This window comes from Eschscholzia californica, unplaced genomic scaffold, assembly GCF_041429995.1.
Source record: "Eschscholzia californica isolate CP2 unplaced genomic scaffold, dmEscCali1.0.p SCAF_6, whole genome shotgun sequence".
In the NCBI taxonomy this organism is placed as follows: domain Eukaryota; kingdom Viridiplantae; phylum Streptophyta; class Magnoliopsida; order Ranunculales; family Papaveraceae; genus Eschscholzia; species Eschscholzia californica.
In genome coordinates this window covers 5,709,246-5,725,983 of record NW_028238483.1, presented here as the reverse complement: position 1 = coordinate 5,725,983, position 16,738 = coordinate 5,709,246, and the positions used below count along the sequence as shown (strand labels likewise).

Below are 16,738 nucleotides of genomic sequence, written 5' to 3'. Positions count from 1 at the left end.
TTCATAAGCAAGAAGTTTGGTCCATTTGCATAAGTCAGAGGTTAGTATACTTTCAAGTTCGACTGCTTTCTGATTCGAAGTACCATTGAATCGAAAGGTTAATCGTTGTATCCTGGGAGACAAACGCCGGTAACTGTTTGGTACTATACAGGGCGTCAATTGTCTTAAGGAAAGAGGAATACCTCGCCTCGATTAAAAAAAATTATTTTTCTTCTAATCCTCCGATTTTCTTTTTCTTTTTAGTCTATCTGATTTCTTAATCAAAGACATTCTGATTTTCCAAATCAGAAGTGTGTTGATTTTTTAAAGTAATAAATCAGTAAACACAGAAGGATACAATTCCTCTTTCCGATCTTAAATCGATAGTGAGATTCGACTACGAATCATCTGTTCTGGATAACAGACATTATCGGTTAGAAATACGAAAGATATTGAGTTGTTTTATTCCTTAGTTTTTCTCCATTAATTTGGAAAGAAAGTGTTTTTGATTAATTTACAAATAAAATCAAACCAGTTTCACCAGTGATTCGGTTATAGACTCGCTGAGTCAACTCGTTGAATCGGTACACCGAAACCAACAATTTTCCCGATGTTGGAAGTTCAAAAGACCAAAAAGAAAGTGATATTCCATTGGCTATGTTTTGTTGAAGGTTCGGTAGGCGGTAGTATTAGACCTTAAGTATAAAATGATATTGGCGTAGTAACATAAGCTCAACAAGAACATAGAACAGAAAATCTAAACATTTTTGAATCATGCCCCAATTGCCCCAACAAACAAAAAACAAAAAGAACTTAATGACATTTCTAACTATTAACATAGGTCTATATAGAAAAATGGAAGGAAAGAAAATAAACTACCCTTCTGTGAAAGCACATCATGATATCAAGAAAGAAAAAACACAAGGAAAAAGATTCAAGCTACAATTAAATACGATTCAGCGAGTATAAATTGTTTGTGGCAGAACTAGTGTTCATACACAATCAAAACAACTCAGAGTGTTGGATTCGACTGAGTGGTTCAAATTTCTCCGAGTCTGTAAGTGCCCTACTAACGGCTGGGAGGTCAGTGGCCGAAACTTCTTAAGAAACAGACGAGTTGCCAAGAGAATTTGAAGTTTCATCTGTATTAGTGGCAATCCTATGAATACTTCATTTTTAATGGGTTATATATAATAGCCTTAAAACTTGGAGAAAATTAAGGGATGATAGCTGTCCTCTTTTTGGTGGGAAAAGATCTCACGGGAGCAGCATCTACTTCTCACCGTTGGCCTCGTATGAGCTCGAGCGGATCCAATCACTGCTCATAAAAAAATTGTATATCCCGGAGACTTTCTTCCGCTAAAAATATGCTTATTTCCTTAAAACATCTTCCTTCAATAAATGTTGAACTTCTAATTCAATGAGATCATCAAACGTGAGAAGATAAGAACTTCTATTTGAAAAAGGACTGGAACTAAACCCTATTTCAGAGAGAGAAAAAAAAAAAGATTCTCGTACTATTTTAGACGATCTCCTAAATTCCTTATCCCATTCGGTTTCCTATTACTTTTGATTATTTAAGCGGAAGGGATTATCAAATTGATCTGACTGTTCAAGATTACGAATTAGGGTTTCATTGATCAATTAGGGAGATTGATTACTAAAATTATCCTAACAAATTGTTAAAATACTTTTCACTGAAGATGAAGAGGAAGGACTTTGAAGGTGTTAACGATGAATCCTCGCTATCATCACCCGCCAAAAAGATATGCAAACTGGTACGTATGTGTTTGTCAATTTCTCTGAATTTATCTTTTTTGTATTCTGATTAATTATTTGAATCATTGAATGTTGAAGGATTCTGAGATTCCACTTTCAAACTCTGAAGCCAAAATTAAGGGTAAGTTTAGATTCTTCCTTCTTCTAATTAAGTAATAATTAAATTGATAATGCTCAGAAAACCCAAAATTAGTGACAAGCATAATTAGGTCAATGTTCAAATGTTTATATTATTACTGTGTTTCATCAGTTCTTGATGAAAATTCAAACTTTAGTAAGGGTAGGAAAATAGTTGCTTGTAGTTTGGTTTGCAGAAAGATAAGACTCTGAAATCTAAAGCTTATTCAGACCCATCTAGCCCTAATTTCAAACTCAGACTACTCGTCTTACTCTATCGTGTTATGTTTTATTTTTGTATGATTTCTCAAGGTGATATTATCGCTTTGACTCTTGAGATCCGAATTTATAAAAACTATGAAGAATTCTATTTTCGTTAACTTCTCAAGATGAAATTGTCGTACTGAAATAATGTCGGATGTATGCGCTAAGTGCTATTGTATCTAAGCATATGTACCTTCAACTCCTAATGTGGTGTTGCAACAAAAACAAAAAACTCCTAATGTGGTGCTTGTGGCCTTGCTTTAAAAAAAGAAACGATGTTAAATGTATATTTGAAGTAGAATACTCTCATTGTGATATTCAGGCTATCGGGATGAAAAGTTTAATATGTCATTTTATTGGTGTCTCTAATCAGGGTGGGACATCTCAATCCTATTCCAACAAATAATATGCTAATTATTTATCACCCTGCTGTTACGTTAGGGACATGCCTTATTGTATTAAAGCTCCATTTACTTAATTAAGATAAAATAGAAGCTAGTATATTTTATATACCTCATTTATGTTCAACTATATAATAACTTATCTAATGGAAGCTTGGGGGGATATGAAGTAGAACGCATATTCAGGGAAGTGGGGTTTTGGAATGACTTATGTTCAAAAGGGACAGTTTTCCTTGAATAGAAGTGTAGAAAGAGGTGTTTAAACTTTTTCATCTTTTATGCAGAAATGGCAAAAGAAAAAGTCAACCTCCTTGGGAAGGGAAAGTTCAACGGATGTAACTTCCTTGAATGGGAGAGGAATTTGAAAATCATTTTCGAATCCGAAAACAAAGAAAATGTTCTTGACACTCCATTCCCAGTGTTGACTGCTACTTCGACAGCTGAGGAAAAAGAGCAAGATAAGACTATTCGGGAAAGCTCACGAGATGTAACAGGCTTTATGTTGTTAGCCATGGAACCTGTTTTTCAAGAGGGATTTTTGGAAATGGATGCCTATACAATCATTCGGCGATTGAGGAATATGTTCCTACCTCAGAGGTACAAGACCTTGACGGCTATTCTGGACAGTCGCCTTGAAAGAGGAAAACCGGTGGGTCCTCATGTTCTCAATATGATTGGTCTTTTTAAAAATTTGGAGCGACTTGGATTTCCCTTTAGTCTAAAGTGGGCTACTGATATTATCCTACTCTCACTTCATAGTGGGTTTAGTCAATTCATATTTAACTACATCATGAGTGATATGGATAAGACCATGGAAGAGTTGTTGGACATGTTAAAGACAGCAGAGCGGAACATCGGGGACACTGAATATAAGAAGGATATTCTTATGGTTCAGAAAGACAAAAGGTTTAATGAAAAAAGGTGAACAGAAGAAAAAACAAAAAGTCAAGGAAAATGGCAAACGAGTTGTCACGTCCAAGACCAAGGGTGAATGTTTTTACTGCTATGGTGTGGGTCATTGGAAAAGAAACTGTCATAAATTCTTAGAGGACAAAAAGAACGGAATTTGCGGTTTCTAGCTTAGGTATGTTTAGCTTAGGTATGTTTGTTACTAAAATTAATTAACAAATACGGTTGATTTATCATATGGGATATTAGATAGTGGATGTGGTGCTCATAAGACTTTGAATGTGCAGGAGGTTCAGGGATCTAGGTACTTGGCTAAAAGGAGAATGAATTCGCGGTGATAGACAAATCAACCGTTGCAGTAGTAGTTGTAGGGACTCGTCTTCTTCGTTTACACACTGGTTTATAACTTAATAGGTGCTTTTACATTTCTTTAATTTTTTTTTTTGTTGAACTAGCTTTCATATATTAAATAACAACGTTATTACAATATTTATTAACTAAAATACAAGGTACATTCTTCCAAGTTTTGCTCGCGTTTTTCTTCCTTGCCCATTTAGCTAATCTGTCTGCATTGGAATTGAGTTCTCTTTTTGTATACTTGAATTTCACCACTTCGAATTCTTTTCTGCTTTCACGAATTTTGCGGATATGGATTAAAGATTGCCAGTGTACCATGTGATGTTTATTGTGGAGATGTTTGATGAGATTGATATTGTCACTTTCTACGATTATATTCTTGAGTTGATTAGCTTTCGCCTATTCGAGGCCGAGTAAGATTGCCATCGCCTCTCCTTCTTCACTGTTTCTGGCTCTAGTGGATTTTACATTCGCTTCTACGAATTTTGATTCTGCATCATGAACAATCAAGTTAATTCCCACATTGGATGTTACATTAGTAAAAGATGCATCTACATTCACTTTAATAAAATTCTGGGGCGGGGGTTGCAATTTTTCACTAGTAGTATGTTTGATTTTCTCCTGTTTAATATTGATTTTTGGAAAGTTTTCAATCATTCTGATAATTTTGCTAAGGTCATTGATTTCATATTGAAAGCAGTGGTCACACCTCACTTTCCATAAAATCCATAAAATGGTCGCAAAGTGAATATTTTCTCTGGTGTAGCAGAGATGACTATGATTTTCCCATGAGAAGATCCAGTCAGATATGGACGTAATATTTTCAGATATGATATTGTAGTTAAACCAGATGTTATTAGCCAAAGCGCAGTGTAAGAGAGCATGCTCAATAAATTCTATACTAGTGCAGTTGGGACAAGTATTATTATTGTCGATATATTTACCGATTCTTTCCCTAACTGGGAGAGCTTTGGTGCACATTTTCCAGATGAACATTTTGATGCGCGGAACAGTCGGGAGAGACCAGATGAAATTCCAGTTCTGGTTGTTAGAGTTGTGATTACTGTTATTATTGCTGAGGTGCTGGTACATTGAGGCAACCGTGAATTTACCCGATTTGGTGAGCTTCCATTTGAGTTGGTCCTTACCTTCGCCATTCACCGGGATAGTCTTTATCAGATTCTGAATGTTAATGTCGAAATACGCTCTGAGCACTTCATTATTCCAGGTGTTATTCGAGATAAGCTGAGATACTTTGGTAAGGTCGGATTGATTGCTGTTCGGAATAGTGCCATTGATTTCAGGGATCCAATTGTCAGTCGAGATGTTAATGTCGTTACCCGATTGCACTTCCCAAGTTGATAGATCGTCAAGAAGGTTGTAGTGATTTCTGATCGTCTTGCAATTCCAGGAATGATGAGCTTTAGCCGGGCCTGGGGTGTTGGAGTGCGGGAAGTACTTGGCTTTAAGGAGTTTGACCCATATTGCTTCTGATTCAGTCTTGAGACGCCATGCCATCTTAGAGAGGAGAGCAGTATTATCCAGATCTGGCAGATGAAGCCCTAGCCCTCCAAGTTTTTTAGGAGTGCAAATATAAGACCAAGCTGTGGTGCAAATACCTTTCGACTTACCCTACCAGAAGTTCCGTTGAACGGCCTTGATGCTTTTGCTTATTCCTTTAGGAATTGCAAAGCACTGCATCTGGTATTGGGGTACGGCCGCCGCTATGGCTGATATGACCACAGTGCGGCCAGCTTGGGATAGGAACGAGTGGTTCCACTTGTTGAGCTTATTTTGATCTGCTCCAGGATATCTTTGAATACTGTGGTTATCTGTGCTCCGATGAACAACTGGGCTCCCAGGTATTTCTCTGATGCGGAGGCATATTTAACTTTCAGAGTGCGCATGATCAGTCTTTTGAACTTGGGGTGTGAGTTCTTAGAGTAGAAGATGTTGGACTTAGCATAATTAATCATTTGTCCCGAGCTAGCACAAAAGTCCTGAACAATCTTCTTGAGGATGTGGATGTTGTCTATAGTTTTTTTTTACCAAAAATGATGCAATCATCCGCAAAAAGGAGGTAGGGGATCTCAAAGTCTGCATTATAAGTAGGAAAGCCCAAAAACCTATCTTGAGTATTATTCAACATAAACTTACGACTAAGGCCTTCCATAGCTAAGGTAAAAAGGAACGGGGAAAGGGGGTCACCTTGCCGAATACTTTAGACGGATAAAAAGCTTTACCAGGTCGACCATTAATAGAACTGACATAGATGAAGTAGAGATGCAAGTATAGATCATCTTAATCCAATGCTCGTCATATCCTAGTTTCCTCATGATGTCTGATAGAAATTTCCATTCTATTCTATCGAACGCTTTGGACATGTCTAGCTTAATACCAAAATATCCAGCAGAACCCTTCATCTTTTTGAAGGAGTGGATAATTTCCTGTCCCATAATGATGTTGTCTGTTATCTGGCGACCGGGGACATAAGCTGCTTGAAAGGGAGAGTTAATAGGGTTTAAAGTATGTTTGAAACGTTCAGTCAACAACTTGGTAATGATCTTGTAAGTAGTGTTCAGGAGACTGATGGGCCGATAATCCGCCGGGGTTTGTGGGATAGGGGTTTTGGGGATCAGACAAATATGAGTATGATTAATTTCTGGAGGTCAGTGGGTTGTTTTGAAGAAATTCTGAACCAGGTCATAAATATATGCGTTTACAGTCTCCCAGTTAGATTGGAAGAAGAAAGGAGGGTAACCGTCTGGGCCCAGTGCAGCTTCTTTCTTGAGACTTTGTATGGCCCAATTGATTTCTTCCTTATCAGGAATAGCTAAAAGGTCTCTGTTCTGGTTATGTGTGATAGTGGGAGTGAAAAGGTTTAACGTATTCTGATCTTCTTCAGGATTGATCGTCTTACTAATATCAAGAAGATGAGAAGTGAACGTATCTTGAATGTCTTTAATATCTTCGTGTCAGTCTTCATTTTTATCTTTGATAGCACTGATTTTGTTGGTCCTGTTGCGTTGAATAGCCTGAGAGTGGAAATATTTGGTATTCTTGTCACCTAAAGTGATAAAGTTGTTTCTGGATTTCTCCTTCCATAGACTCTCTTGCTGGTTGTAGAGCTCCTCCAGGGCAAGAGTGAGTTTGTGGTCTTCCTCTTTAGAAATACTATTTTGAAGGCTATTAGTAATCTGATTGATATTATTTTCTATGTTACCGAAGACCTTTTTATTCCAATTAGATAGCTTCTTGCTAAGCTTTCTAAGGTCCTGTTGAATATTGTTGGAGTTCTGATAATGTTTAATATGCTTCCAGTTTTCAGCAATGAAATTGAAGCAGTCAGGGTGGGTCATCCACGTTCTGATAAACTTGAAAGGTTTAGGGGTAGTATGACTAGGATCTTTGTTGTCATGAAGAATGGGCAAATGGTCTGATCCGACTGCTTCCAAGTGAGTGACTTCAGAAGAGTGAAATTGGTTAAGCCAATAAAGATTAGCCAAAGCCCTATCCAACGCTCTTGAATCAGATTCTCTCCAAGTTGTTTATTACTTCAGGTGTAAGGATTACCTTGATATCCCAAATCTAATAAGCCTAATTTATTGATAACCTCTAAGATTTTGGGAATATTAGAGTAGGATCCTTTAGATCCACCATTCTTCTCTATGGGATCAAGAATAGAGTTGAGGTCTCCAATCATCACCTAAGGGTTCTCTAGGTCTTGATTCAGCTGGCTGAGTGTTTTCCAAGGCTTGAACTTGTTCTTGTGGTAAGGGGATCCATGGAAACCAGTGATGATGATGGGATTGGGCCAGCTGGCATTCTTCAATTCAGCTTGAATAATGTTGTTGTCTGAGTATATAACTTGTAGATTGAGATGGTGTTTCCAGTAAATAGCGAGGCCTCCTGCCTTGTTAATAGGGTCTACAAAGTAACTAGAGTAGTTTTTTGAGATAGGAATGTGTTTATTCAGATTGTGTGATTTGTTTTTGGTTTCTAAAAGAAAAATGATGTCTGGCTTGTGTTTCATAATAATGTTGAGGGTGTGTTTCTTAGTAAGGAAAGTTGAGGCTCCCCTCACGTTCCAACTTAATATTGAAGGGCTATCTATGTTGGGCTTGTTATTGGACATTCTAAGTGTAAGTGAAGGCCTATCCTCTGAGAGCCCAGTATAAAGGCACACCCAAGGGTAATAAGGCAGAAAGGTCAGTATTCTAATGGCCCAGTCTGGAGGCACTCCCAGGGTATAAAAGACAGAGGCTAAAGGGACAGAAAGGGGAGGCCAGGACTCGGAAGTCCTATACTAAAGGCTACCCTAGGAGATAGAAGACGGAAGAGGAAGGAAAGAACTATAACTATTAAAACTAATAACTACCTACTACTAATATAAACAAGATCAACAAAAAAACTACTAATATACACAGAATAACAAAATCTACTAATATAATCAGTAAAACTTAACTACTAACAATAATAAGTACATCAAGAACAACTAATCTACCTAAGATCATCAGCTAACCTCTAATAAAAAGATCTACAGAACTACTTAGAACAATAGTACCTCAAAATATAATCTATGAGTTGACAGAAAGAATATATCTAAACTATAACAGAGGAGTGAAAGACTATAAGCTAGAACTATCACTAAAAAGAGAGACTACAAATAATCTTGAACATAGAACAGAATTACAAGAGTAATAATAAGTTAAACTGAATATATTAATAGATGGAAGATCAAACAAGAACTAACAAAATGCTTCCATACAAGTCTGATAAACAAAATCTAAAACTTCTTGGCTATCTATACCCTCATATATGAACACAAAATAACTAAACTAATAGACCAAGGAAAAATATAAGAAACCTACCTACTGATAAGTTAATATAAAGACCAAGGCTAACTAATCCTAATATTCTACAGCAAAGGTGAAGTTAAAACAAAACCATATATATATATATATATATATATTTAATGAACTAGATAACAGTAAACCTGAAAAACTCTATCAAAGATTGAGAATCCAAACAGAAAACCAGCAAGCCTCAAAGCAAATTTGTCTAATTGGCTCCGAGATCCACTAAGAAATAAGGCTACTAGTTAATAAAACTATCAAAATAGAGATTGTGACACCTACGGTTAGGGTTGCCGTCATAGCGACCTGCATGCACGAAAGTAGATGATCATGAATATCAGGTCAGATGAACTTAACTATGTTAATAAGAAACAATTCGAGTCAAAATGAAAATAGTAGAGTAGAAAAGTTTGACTTCCCTGATGTCGAACAAAAGCTATACCAGAAAACCAATTTTCAGAAATTTGGTATAACTGGATCAGATGAAATTTGGTATAAGTTGACCTCATGATTTTTTTTTTTTTCAAAAAGTTTGTATTTTGTTAGTCAATTAATGTTTCTCAAGAGGTTTTTTTTTTTTGATGAGAGAACATTGCATTAAAAACTAACAAGAGTACTACAATCACCAACAGTGAAAGAAAGCCGACACTTACAAGAGTACTACAAACACAACTAAAGTAAAGTCGACACAAAAGAAGGTACAGAATTTCATTATTTCCTTTCTCCATATCTTCTTCCCCATTTCGCAATCGCATCAGCTGGAGCGTTGCAATCCCTAGGAACATAGGTGAACCTGATTCCTTCGAAATTGTTTATAAGGGATTGAATTTGTAGTATCATCTTTAGAGATTGCCAGTGTAGACCAATATTATGACCATTGAGGTAATTGATAAGTGCTTGGTTATCGCTTTCAATATGAGCATGAGAAATATTTAATTGTAATGCCCATTGCATACTAGTTAGTATAGCTAATCCTTCACATTCTTCCGCATGTTGACTTCGAACTGAATTTGCTGCTGCTATAATGAAGTTCGACTCTTCATCTCTGATAATACATCCTATTCCGGCTGGTTCTGTAGCTTTCGTAAACGAGGCGTCAACATTCAACTTTAAATATGGTGTCGATGGAGGTCTCCATTTCTCAAAGGTTTAACTATGTCAAAATAATATTGAAAATAAGTAAAAAAAGTACCAAGCATTTTGTGATTATTTATTTAGTTTAAAAAATATATAAAGACTTAAGTATCTTTTTGTAATTTTGTGTAACTATATTTTTTATTTGAGTTATTTTCTTCTTGATCCCCTATTTTTTATAAATTCAAATTTGGTCCCATATTTTCAAGTAAATGCTATAACTATCTTTATAATTTCAAAATAAAAATATTAAAAACAAATTCTCACTTCTCTCTGTCTTTCTAAATACTCCGACGAAGGGGCAAAGGGGTTTCGGAGGTCTGTTGAACAGATCTGAAGGTTTGCTTAGAACAAACCCTTGAAGGTCTGTTCTGAGCAGACCTTCGACGGTTTGTTCCGAGCAGACCTTCAAACGTTTGTTCCGAAACGATTTGAATGTCTTTTTGGAACAGACCTTCAGATCTGTGGAACCAGACCTTAGGTCTGGTTTAATAGACCTCTGACGAAGGGAAACTCCTTCGCCGAAGTATTTAGAGAGAGAGAAAGAGAGATGAGAGAATTTTTTTTGAGGTCGCCGGTCGGAAAATTATCTGGTCAGCGACCTTAGTCGGAGAAGAGAGATAGTGAGGTGGAGAGAGATAGAGATGAGGTAGAAATATATATTTTTTTTTAATATTTTTATTTTAAAATTAGGAAGGGCAATTATGACATTTACTTGAAAATAGGGGGCCAAATTTGAATTTATGAAAAATAGGGGCCAAGAAGGAAGTTGGTCACAAAGTAGAGGCCAAAAAGGAAACAATTCTTTTTATTTTTGTTCTTCAAAATTTCAAATCTATGTAACTTTTCCTTGACATTACGAATTTCTGTTAAGTTTATATATTTAAAATGGAAATTTCATTAGCTTACTAACAATATCCACTTTCAATATATTTTTTTTCAAAAAACAAACTCGAAAAAGTAACTTTTTTTTTCGTTTTCTCTACAAACTCAATAACTCTACATGTTCTCAAATTTTGAAATATAAGAATAACTAAGGGGCGGTAAATATAAGGCCCAAAATGGGAAAGTTAAAGAGAATCAGGCCCAATACTAAATAATAATGAGGAAAAAACCCAGTAGGTTAAAATATAACTTTACCCTCCAAGATGAAATTTTCCGCCCAAATCAACGTCAAAAACAATTTTGAACATTTCTGAACAATTCTTGGTTTGCTCTCAACAATTTTGTAAGTTTCTGATCATATCTTAGTTTGTCTCAACAATTTGTAAATTTCTGAACAAATTCGTTTTTGCTTAGACATTGTTTTGCCAAAATTATTTCGCATTTTTTTCTTTAGCATTTCACATAGACAAACTGACACAAACATTTTGGCTACAACATTTTTCTATTTGTCTTGTGAAAAAATAAATGGTTTCCGCATTTTTTGTTTTGCTTTCGACATAAATATTAAGACTAAAGTATTTTTTTATTTGTCCTTTACAAAAATTAAAATGTTATGCATATTATCCTTTGTATTTAACAAATCCGTTAACGAACAAATAATATTTTGACTAATACATTATATATGTTGTTAAGAACATAATATTATACGCTAACATTTTATAATAAGTCGGGATATTATTATAGATATTGTCAACATATAAGGGTAAACATGGAATTATGAAAAAAAATATGTTGTCTTGTTAACAACATAATTACATATGTTGTCAACATTTTGAAAAATGTTCAAAAAAAAAAAGTTTTTTTGACATTATTAATTTTTAGTGGGTTTTTTCCTATTGAGGTCTAGATTTTTGGGTTTTTCACTCATTTTTTCAATAACTAAACCCTTGTGAATTTAATAGAAAATTCTTTTCCAACGAAGAAGATTAAACCATCATTCAACCACTCATTTGTCTTGTTTTGGAAGTGAATATTGATCAAATTCAAAGCTGCAAAAAGTTCTCAATGGTGTTAGTAGCTACCCCAAAGTCAATGCTAAAGTGGAAATGAAATAAACATGGAGATGTGTTTTATTTCTTTCGGATTCCGTCAATTTTCTTGGAACGCCAATTCCATATGAATTTGAGAAAAAAAAAACACAATCTAAGCATATTCGTCAACAACCCTAGATGGAATGGTTACCAGGCTGATTTACTTGAAGTATGCTAACAATTACTTCAAGCTTCATAGATTCATAACTATAAAATTCTGGCTAATAAAACCCAGTTGCGAAAACGTATCCTTAATAAATTGGAAGGGTTGGGCCAAAGCCCCAAAATAAGCCCATAAATAAGGACCCAATCCAAGTCAGAAAAAGAATGAGATGCAGGTCCACGGGTCAGGTTCCATATTTGAAAGACGGGAACGACCTTGTGAATTTCGGTATTTACTAAAGTACCACTCTTCCTTCTTCATTTACTAAAAATCGGCTACCCTCTCTCTCTCTACAAATCTGCATCAAAAAACTTCTCTTCTTCATTTCTTCTCTAAAAAATCTCCATAGAAAAGTTTATCTTCTTTGCAACAAAAACATTTACAGCAAACAATATGGTTCAAAGCAGTAAGTTTCTTCTACTCTATCACCAAGATTAAACAGAAAAACCCTAAGTCTGCTTTAAATCCCCTTTTCACCACTGATCAACCAAGAACAATAAATAACACTAAGAAACAGTAAGTTTCCTCTTCATTCTTCAACCTGTTCTTTTTGTTTTTGTTAAAAATTAAATCAATGATCTTTTGTTGATTTGGGGAAGAAATATTGAGATTTGATTTTGTGTTTCTGCTCTTTAAAGACCTTTGTGTTTTTGTTTTTTCAACCTATTTTACATGTTGTCTTCTTGTGAATGTGTTTTGATTCTCAACTTTCCATTATGCAAAACAAACCCTAAATCGAAGAAATTTTGTGTTTTTTTATTTTTAAGAACCCTAAATCTGCAAAACTTTTTAATTTGTATTTTTGTAAGAACCCTAAATCTGAAAAAGGTTTCCTCTTTTATTTTATTTAAGATTCCTAAATCTCAGAAACTTTCTAGTTTGTTTTTTTTTGTAAGAACCCTAAATATAAAAAAACTTTCCTCCTTTATTATATTTAAGAACCCTAAATCTTAGAAATTCCCTGTACATATTGCAGTGTATGATGGACTGAGAAATTTTTAATGGTTCTTACACAAGTAACACAATTCACTGTAAATCCTTGGGTGGACGTTAAATTTACCTATGCATTAAAAATGTTATACGGATTTACACAATTTTGTTCCTGGTACATAATTTCACATCTTGTAAACTATTTTCTTTCCGGTAAATTTACCTATGCACCACCAATAAATAAATTTACAGTAAATAAATCGATGTACTAGGGCATTCTGGCACCTGACTTGTTTCGTAGTATATCATTGATTTTTTTTTCTGTCCAGCCAACTATTCAGAGAACATTACAACATGTACTAAATGTGCTATTTGGTTCCATGTACATTGTTCACTTGAAAATGTTATATTGTTTACAAATTATCTTCCTGAGAAATAATTGTGAGTAAACTATTATCATGTACACGAATTCCGTCTCTTGTATACATGTTTGTTCCCTGTACATATACACTGGATGGTTCTGATACAAATGTATTTACCACTGACTGTTCATCCTTTTCAGCAAGCACTTGCAAAGGCGAGCAAACTCCTAGAGAAATCAAAGGGGGTGGACGAAGGCTCCAGAAGAAGCAGTAGGCTCCAACGTTTTATGGCAAAAAACTAACACACCCACAAAATTAGGGAAAAGGTTCCAATAAAGCCAGAAATGCGAGATCTACATTGGAGACAAAACGGGAGAAATGGAAGAACAAAGGAATGTAGAGAACAAAACCCTAGGAAAAAAACTAAGTAGTTTCCCATGTATTTGTTTCATTGTACATATAATGTTTTATACAATTTTATACCGTTCTACACAATTTTTTTCTCGGTAGATATTTTCCTATACAAATTGGTTGTGATATTACCCCAATTGTTTTGATTACAGTATATAAAATCTTGCATTGCAAATATATTCTTTTGCAGAACAAATTTATGTACTATACATATATTTATGCACCCGACATTATTTCCTTCACTGTAAATAAAGTTATATACTCGACATTATTTCATGTACCCTACATAGAGGTATGCACCCTAATTACGTACAGACCCTCAACAAACTTCACTTCAAAACTCTATAAGTGTACATTTTGTAGTGTATATAAAAGAATGTACAAGAAACATTTGTACTGGGAATTATCTTGTGTACCGGAAATTATTTTATGTACACCTATTTAGTTATGTAATAGACACTTTTGACCTGGGAATTTTATTGTGTACCGGGAATTGTTTTATGTACTGCCCATTTGATTATGTACAGTATATTTTTCAATGTCATATATCTCTCCTAGCTTAGTTTAGAAATCGTTCAAATTTGTCATTTGGTCCTCGTTCAAATTTCAACAGATTTCTTTCTCTTTTCATTTTTTCCTCCAGATTTTCTACTTTTTAAATTTAAATTTTCCTCATTTTTGGTTGTTTTTCATTGATTTGTTTCCATATATATTTTTGTAGTTTCCAATTGATTTGATCCTCTCTGGGCATTTGGTTATGTACTAGACACTTTTGTACCAAAAATTGTTTTATGTGTTGGCCATTTGGTTATGTACTAGACACTTTTGTACTAGGAATTGTCTTGTGTACCGGGAATTATTCTATGTACTAGCCATTTAGTTATGTACGAGACACTTTTGTACAGGGAATTTTCTTGTGTAACCGAAATTGTTTAATGTACTAGTCATTTGGTTGTGTACTAGACGCTTTTTGTACTGGGAATTTTCTTATATACCAGAATTGTTTTACGTACTGTACATTATGTTATGTACAGTATATAATAAAATGTGGTATACGTTTCTTCTCTCAAATATTATTCTTTCTTTTCCAATTTGAAATTTCTATCTGGATTTTTCCTATTTTAGCTCAATCTAAAAATTTATTCCTTTTTCATATTTCCTCTCCAGATTTTTCTCTTTCCATATTTTTCTTTTTTAAGCATATCTTCTCTCTCTAATCTTAACTACTTTCCTTCTCTCACACATTCTTGCCTTATATGTTGGAAGATTTTTTAATGAAGTTTCGGTAAACAAAAATCTAAAAACGCACGTAAATCTGGTTGTTATAATGTATCAAATTTAGACGCCATTCTCTTTCTAAACTTTCCTTTCGTAGAACAGATCAAGATACTTTTTTCTCTATAAAAGTATTAGATACTTCCGATTATCGTACTAGATTTTTCATTCAACAATCATTCGTACAGTAAACTAAAACATGTACAGTAAACTTCCACATAACAAGGAAACGTGGGAACTGACTGGGAACGATAAAATGTAGTGGGAACTGAGGAATGTACATTACATTTCCTCGAAAACTTGGTAATGTATTTCCTCTAAAATTAACATTTATCATCATCTTCTTCAACAAAAAAACACAAATTTGTACGTAAAAAAACATTCTCAATATCAAATCAAATGTATCAGAAAAATTCAGAAAACTTCATTTACATATATGAAACAATTTTGATTCACACATGTAAAGAATTTCAATCCTACAAATCAATTAATAAGAATGAAATTAGGGTCTTGAATTTAGATCTAAACCTCTTTGATCTAAACCTCTTTGGTCTTCACACAAAAGAAAATTACCAGATCTAAACTTGGTAATGAATCTCCTCTAAAACATCTCTGGTCTTCGACCTAGATAAAATTTTGATATAAATCTTTTGTTGATTTTAAGCTTCTTGTACTGCTCGAGAGATTAAAAACCCAGATTTAAACTTGGTGATGAATCTCTCTCTAAAATTAACGAATCTCTCTCTAGAATCTTAAGCTAAACTTGTTGGTGATCAATATGAATAAAAAACAAATTTAAATCTAACTAGGTCTATGCCGTGAAGAAATGTTGATGGAAGCAGTTGTGTTCTCGGAGAAAACCAAACACCCAAAAATCTAGATCTAAATATTTATTTTCTTGAATCTGGAAAGTTAAAGTAGAGAGAGAAAAGGGAGATAATTAAGGAGAGATAAAGGTGTAGAGAGAGAAACAAAAAACAGAGAAGAAGGTAGATAAATAAGCTTGAAGGGTGTTTGGGGTATTAGAGAAAAAATCATTGTCACTTTTTCCTTGGGCTTAGCAACTCTAGGTAATTTGGACCTGCATCTTATTTTGTTTCTGCCCTGGATTTTTAGCCCATTAAAGGGGGATTTTATGGATCTTTGACTCATTTTTCCATTATGGGTTAATTCCGTTTTGGCCCCCATATTATGACCTTGAACATAAAAAAAAAAATTCTCTCTCTTCTTCTTCTCCTTCTTTCTCTCTCTTTTTTTTTCTCTTCTTCTTCTTCTTCTTCGTTCTCCCTTTCCATCTTCTTCTTCCTCTCTGGTTTTCAGACCTTCACGACTTGGTTTCCAGGCCTTCAAAGTCTGGTTTCCAGACCGTGAAGGTCTGGAAACCAGACGCCCAGCGAAGGGGATCCTCCCCTTCGCCTGACAGTTTCTACAGAGAGAGAGGGAGTGTGGTGGAGAAAGAGAAGGGAGGGGAAGAAGAAGAGGGAAAGATAGGAAGAAGAAGAAAAGAGAGATTGAAGGGGAAGAAGAAAAGGGAGAGAATTTTTTTTTTTTATGTTAAAGGTGACCCGGCCGGAAATTTTATTCTGGCCGGCGACCATTCACCGGAGAAGAAAGGTGAGGTGGAGAGGAGGTGGTGTGATGGAGGAGAGATAAGGTGAAGTGGAGGTTAAAGAAATAGGTGATGTGGCTTTTGTGTTTTTCTCTTTTTTCCAGAAATATTTCTATTTTGGCCTCCGAGGATAATTTGGTAAAAAATTAGGCCCTTTGGGGCCAAAACGAACTGCCAGACACAATTGGGGGTCAAAACAGTGAGTTGGTCACAATA

At 34.8% G+C, this 16,738-nt stretch overlaps 2 protein-coding genes across 3 annotated transcripts; one reads left to right on the top strand and one right to left on the bottom strand.

Moving 5' to 3' along the window:
• Positions 1-1,375: 1,375 nt before the first annotated feature.
• LOC147530982 (uncharacterized) lies at positions 1,376-3,972 on the top strand. Of its 2 annotated transcripts, none has more exons than XM_086648805.1 (4): positions 1,376-1,757; positions 1,837-1,879; positions 2,825-3,624; positions 3,737-3,972. In XM_086648805.1, exons 1-3 carry the CDS (start codon positions 1,683-1,685, stop codon positions 3,463-3,465), a joined length of 759 nt encoding a protein of 252 aa, XP_086504931.1. In that variant the 5' UTR covers positions 1,376-1,682; the 3' UTR covers positions 3,466-3,624; positions 3,737-3,972. The 2 variants fall into 2 exon arrangements, with proteins under 2 accessions (XP_086504931.1, XP_086504932.1); XM_086648806.1 differs by having other exon boundaries at positions 1,411-1,757; positions 2,825-3,639.
• A 2,809-nt stretch (positions 3,973-6,781) lies between these two features.
• LOC147530981 (uncharacterized) lies at positions 6,782-7,509 on the bottom strand. Its single transcript, XM_086649705.1, has 2 exons — positions 7,380-7,509; positions 6,782-7,269 (listed from the first exon to the last, which is right to left on the bottom strand). The coding sequence occupies exons 1-2, from the start codon at positions 7,507-7,509 to the stop codon at positions 6,782-6,784; spliced, it is 618 nt and encodes a 205-aa protein (XP_086505831.1).
• Positions 7,510-16,738: the final 9,229 nt, after the last annotated feature.

Coding starts and splice junctions, on each gene's coding strand:
- LOC147530982 (XM_086648805.1), top strand. CDS start 1,683: ATGAAGAGGAAGGACTTTGAAGGTGTTAACGATGAATCCTCGCTATCA. Junction 1,758..1,836: donor CCAAAAAGATATGCAAACTG/GTACGTATGTGT, acceptor TGAATGTTGAAG/GATTCTGAGATTCCACTTTC. Junction 1,880..2,824: donor CTCTGAAGCCAAAATTAAGG/GTAAGTTTAGAT, acceptor TCTTTTATGCAG/AAATGGCAAAAGAAAAAGTC.
- LOC147530981 (XM_086649705.1), bottom strand. CDS start 7,509: ATGATTGGAGACCTCAACTCTATTCTTGATCCCATAGAGAAGAATGGT. Junction 7,270..7,379: donor ATTAGATTTGGGATATCAAG/GTAATCCTTACA, acceptor ACTCTTCTGAAG/TCACTCACTTGGAAGCAGTC.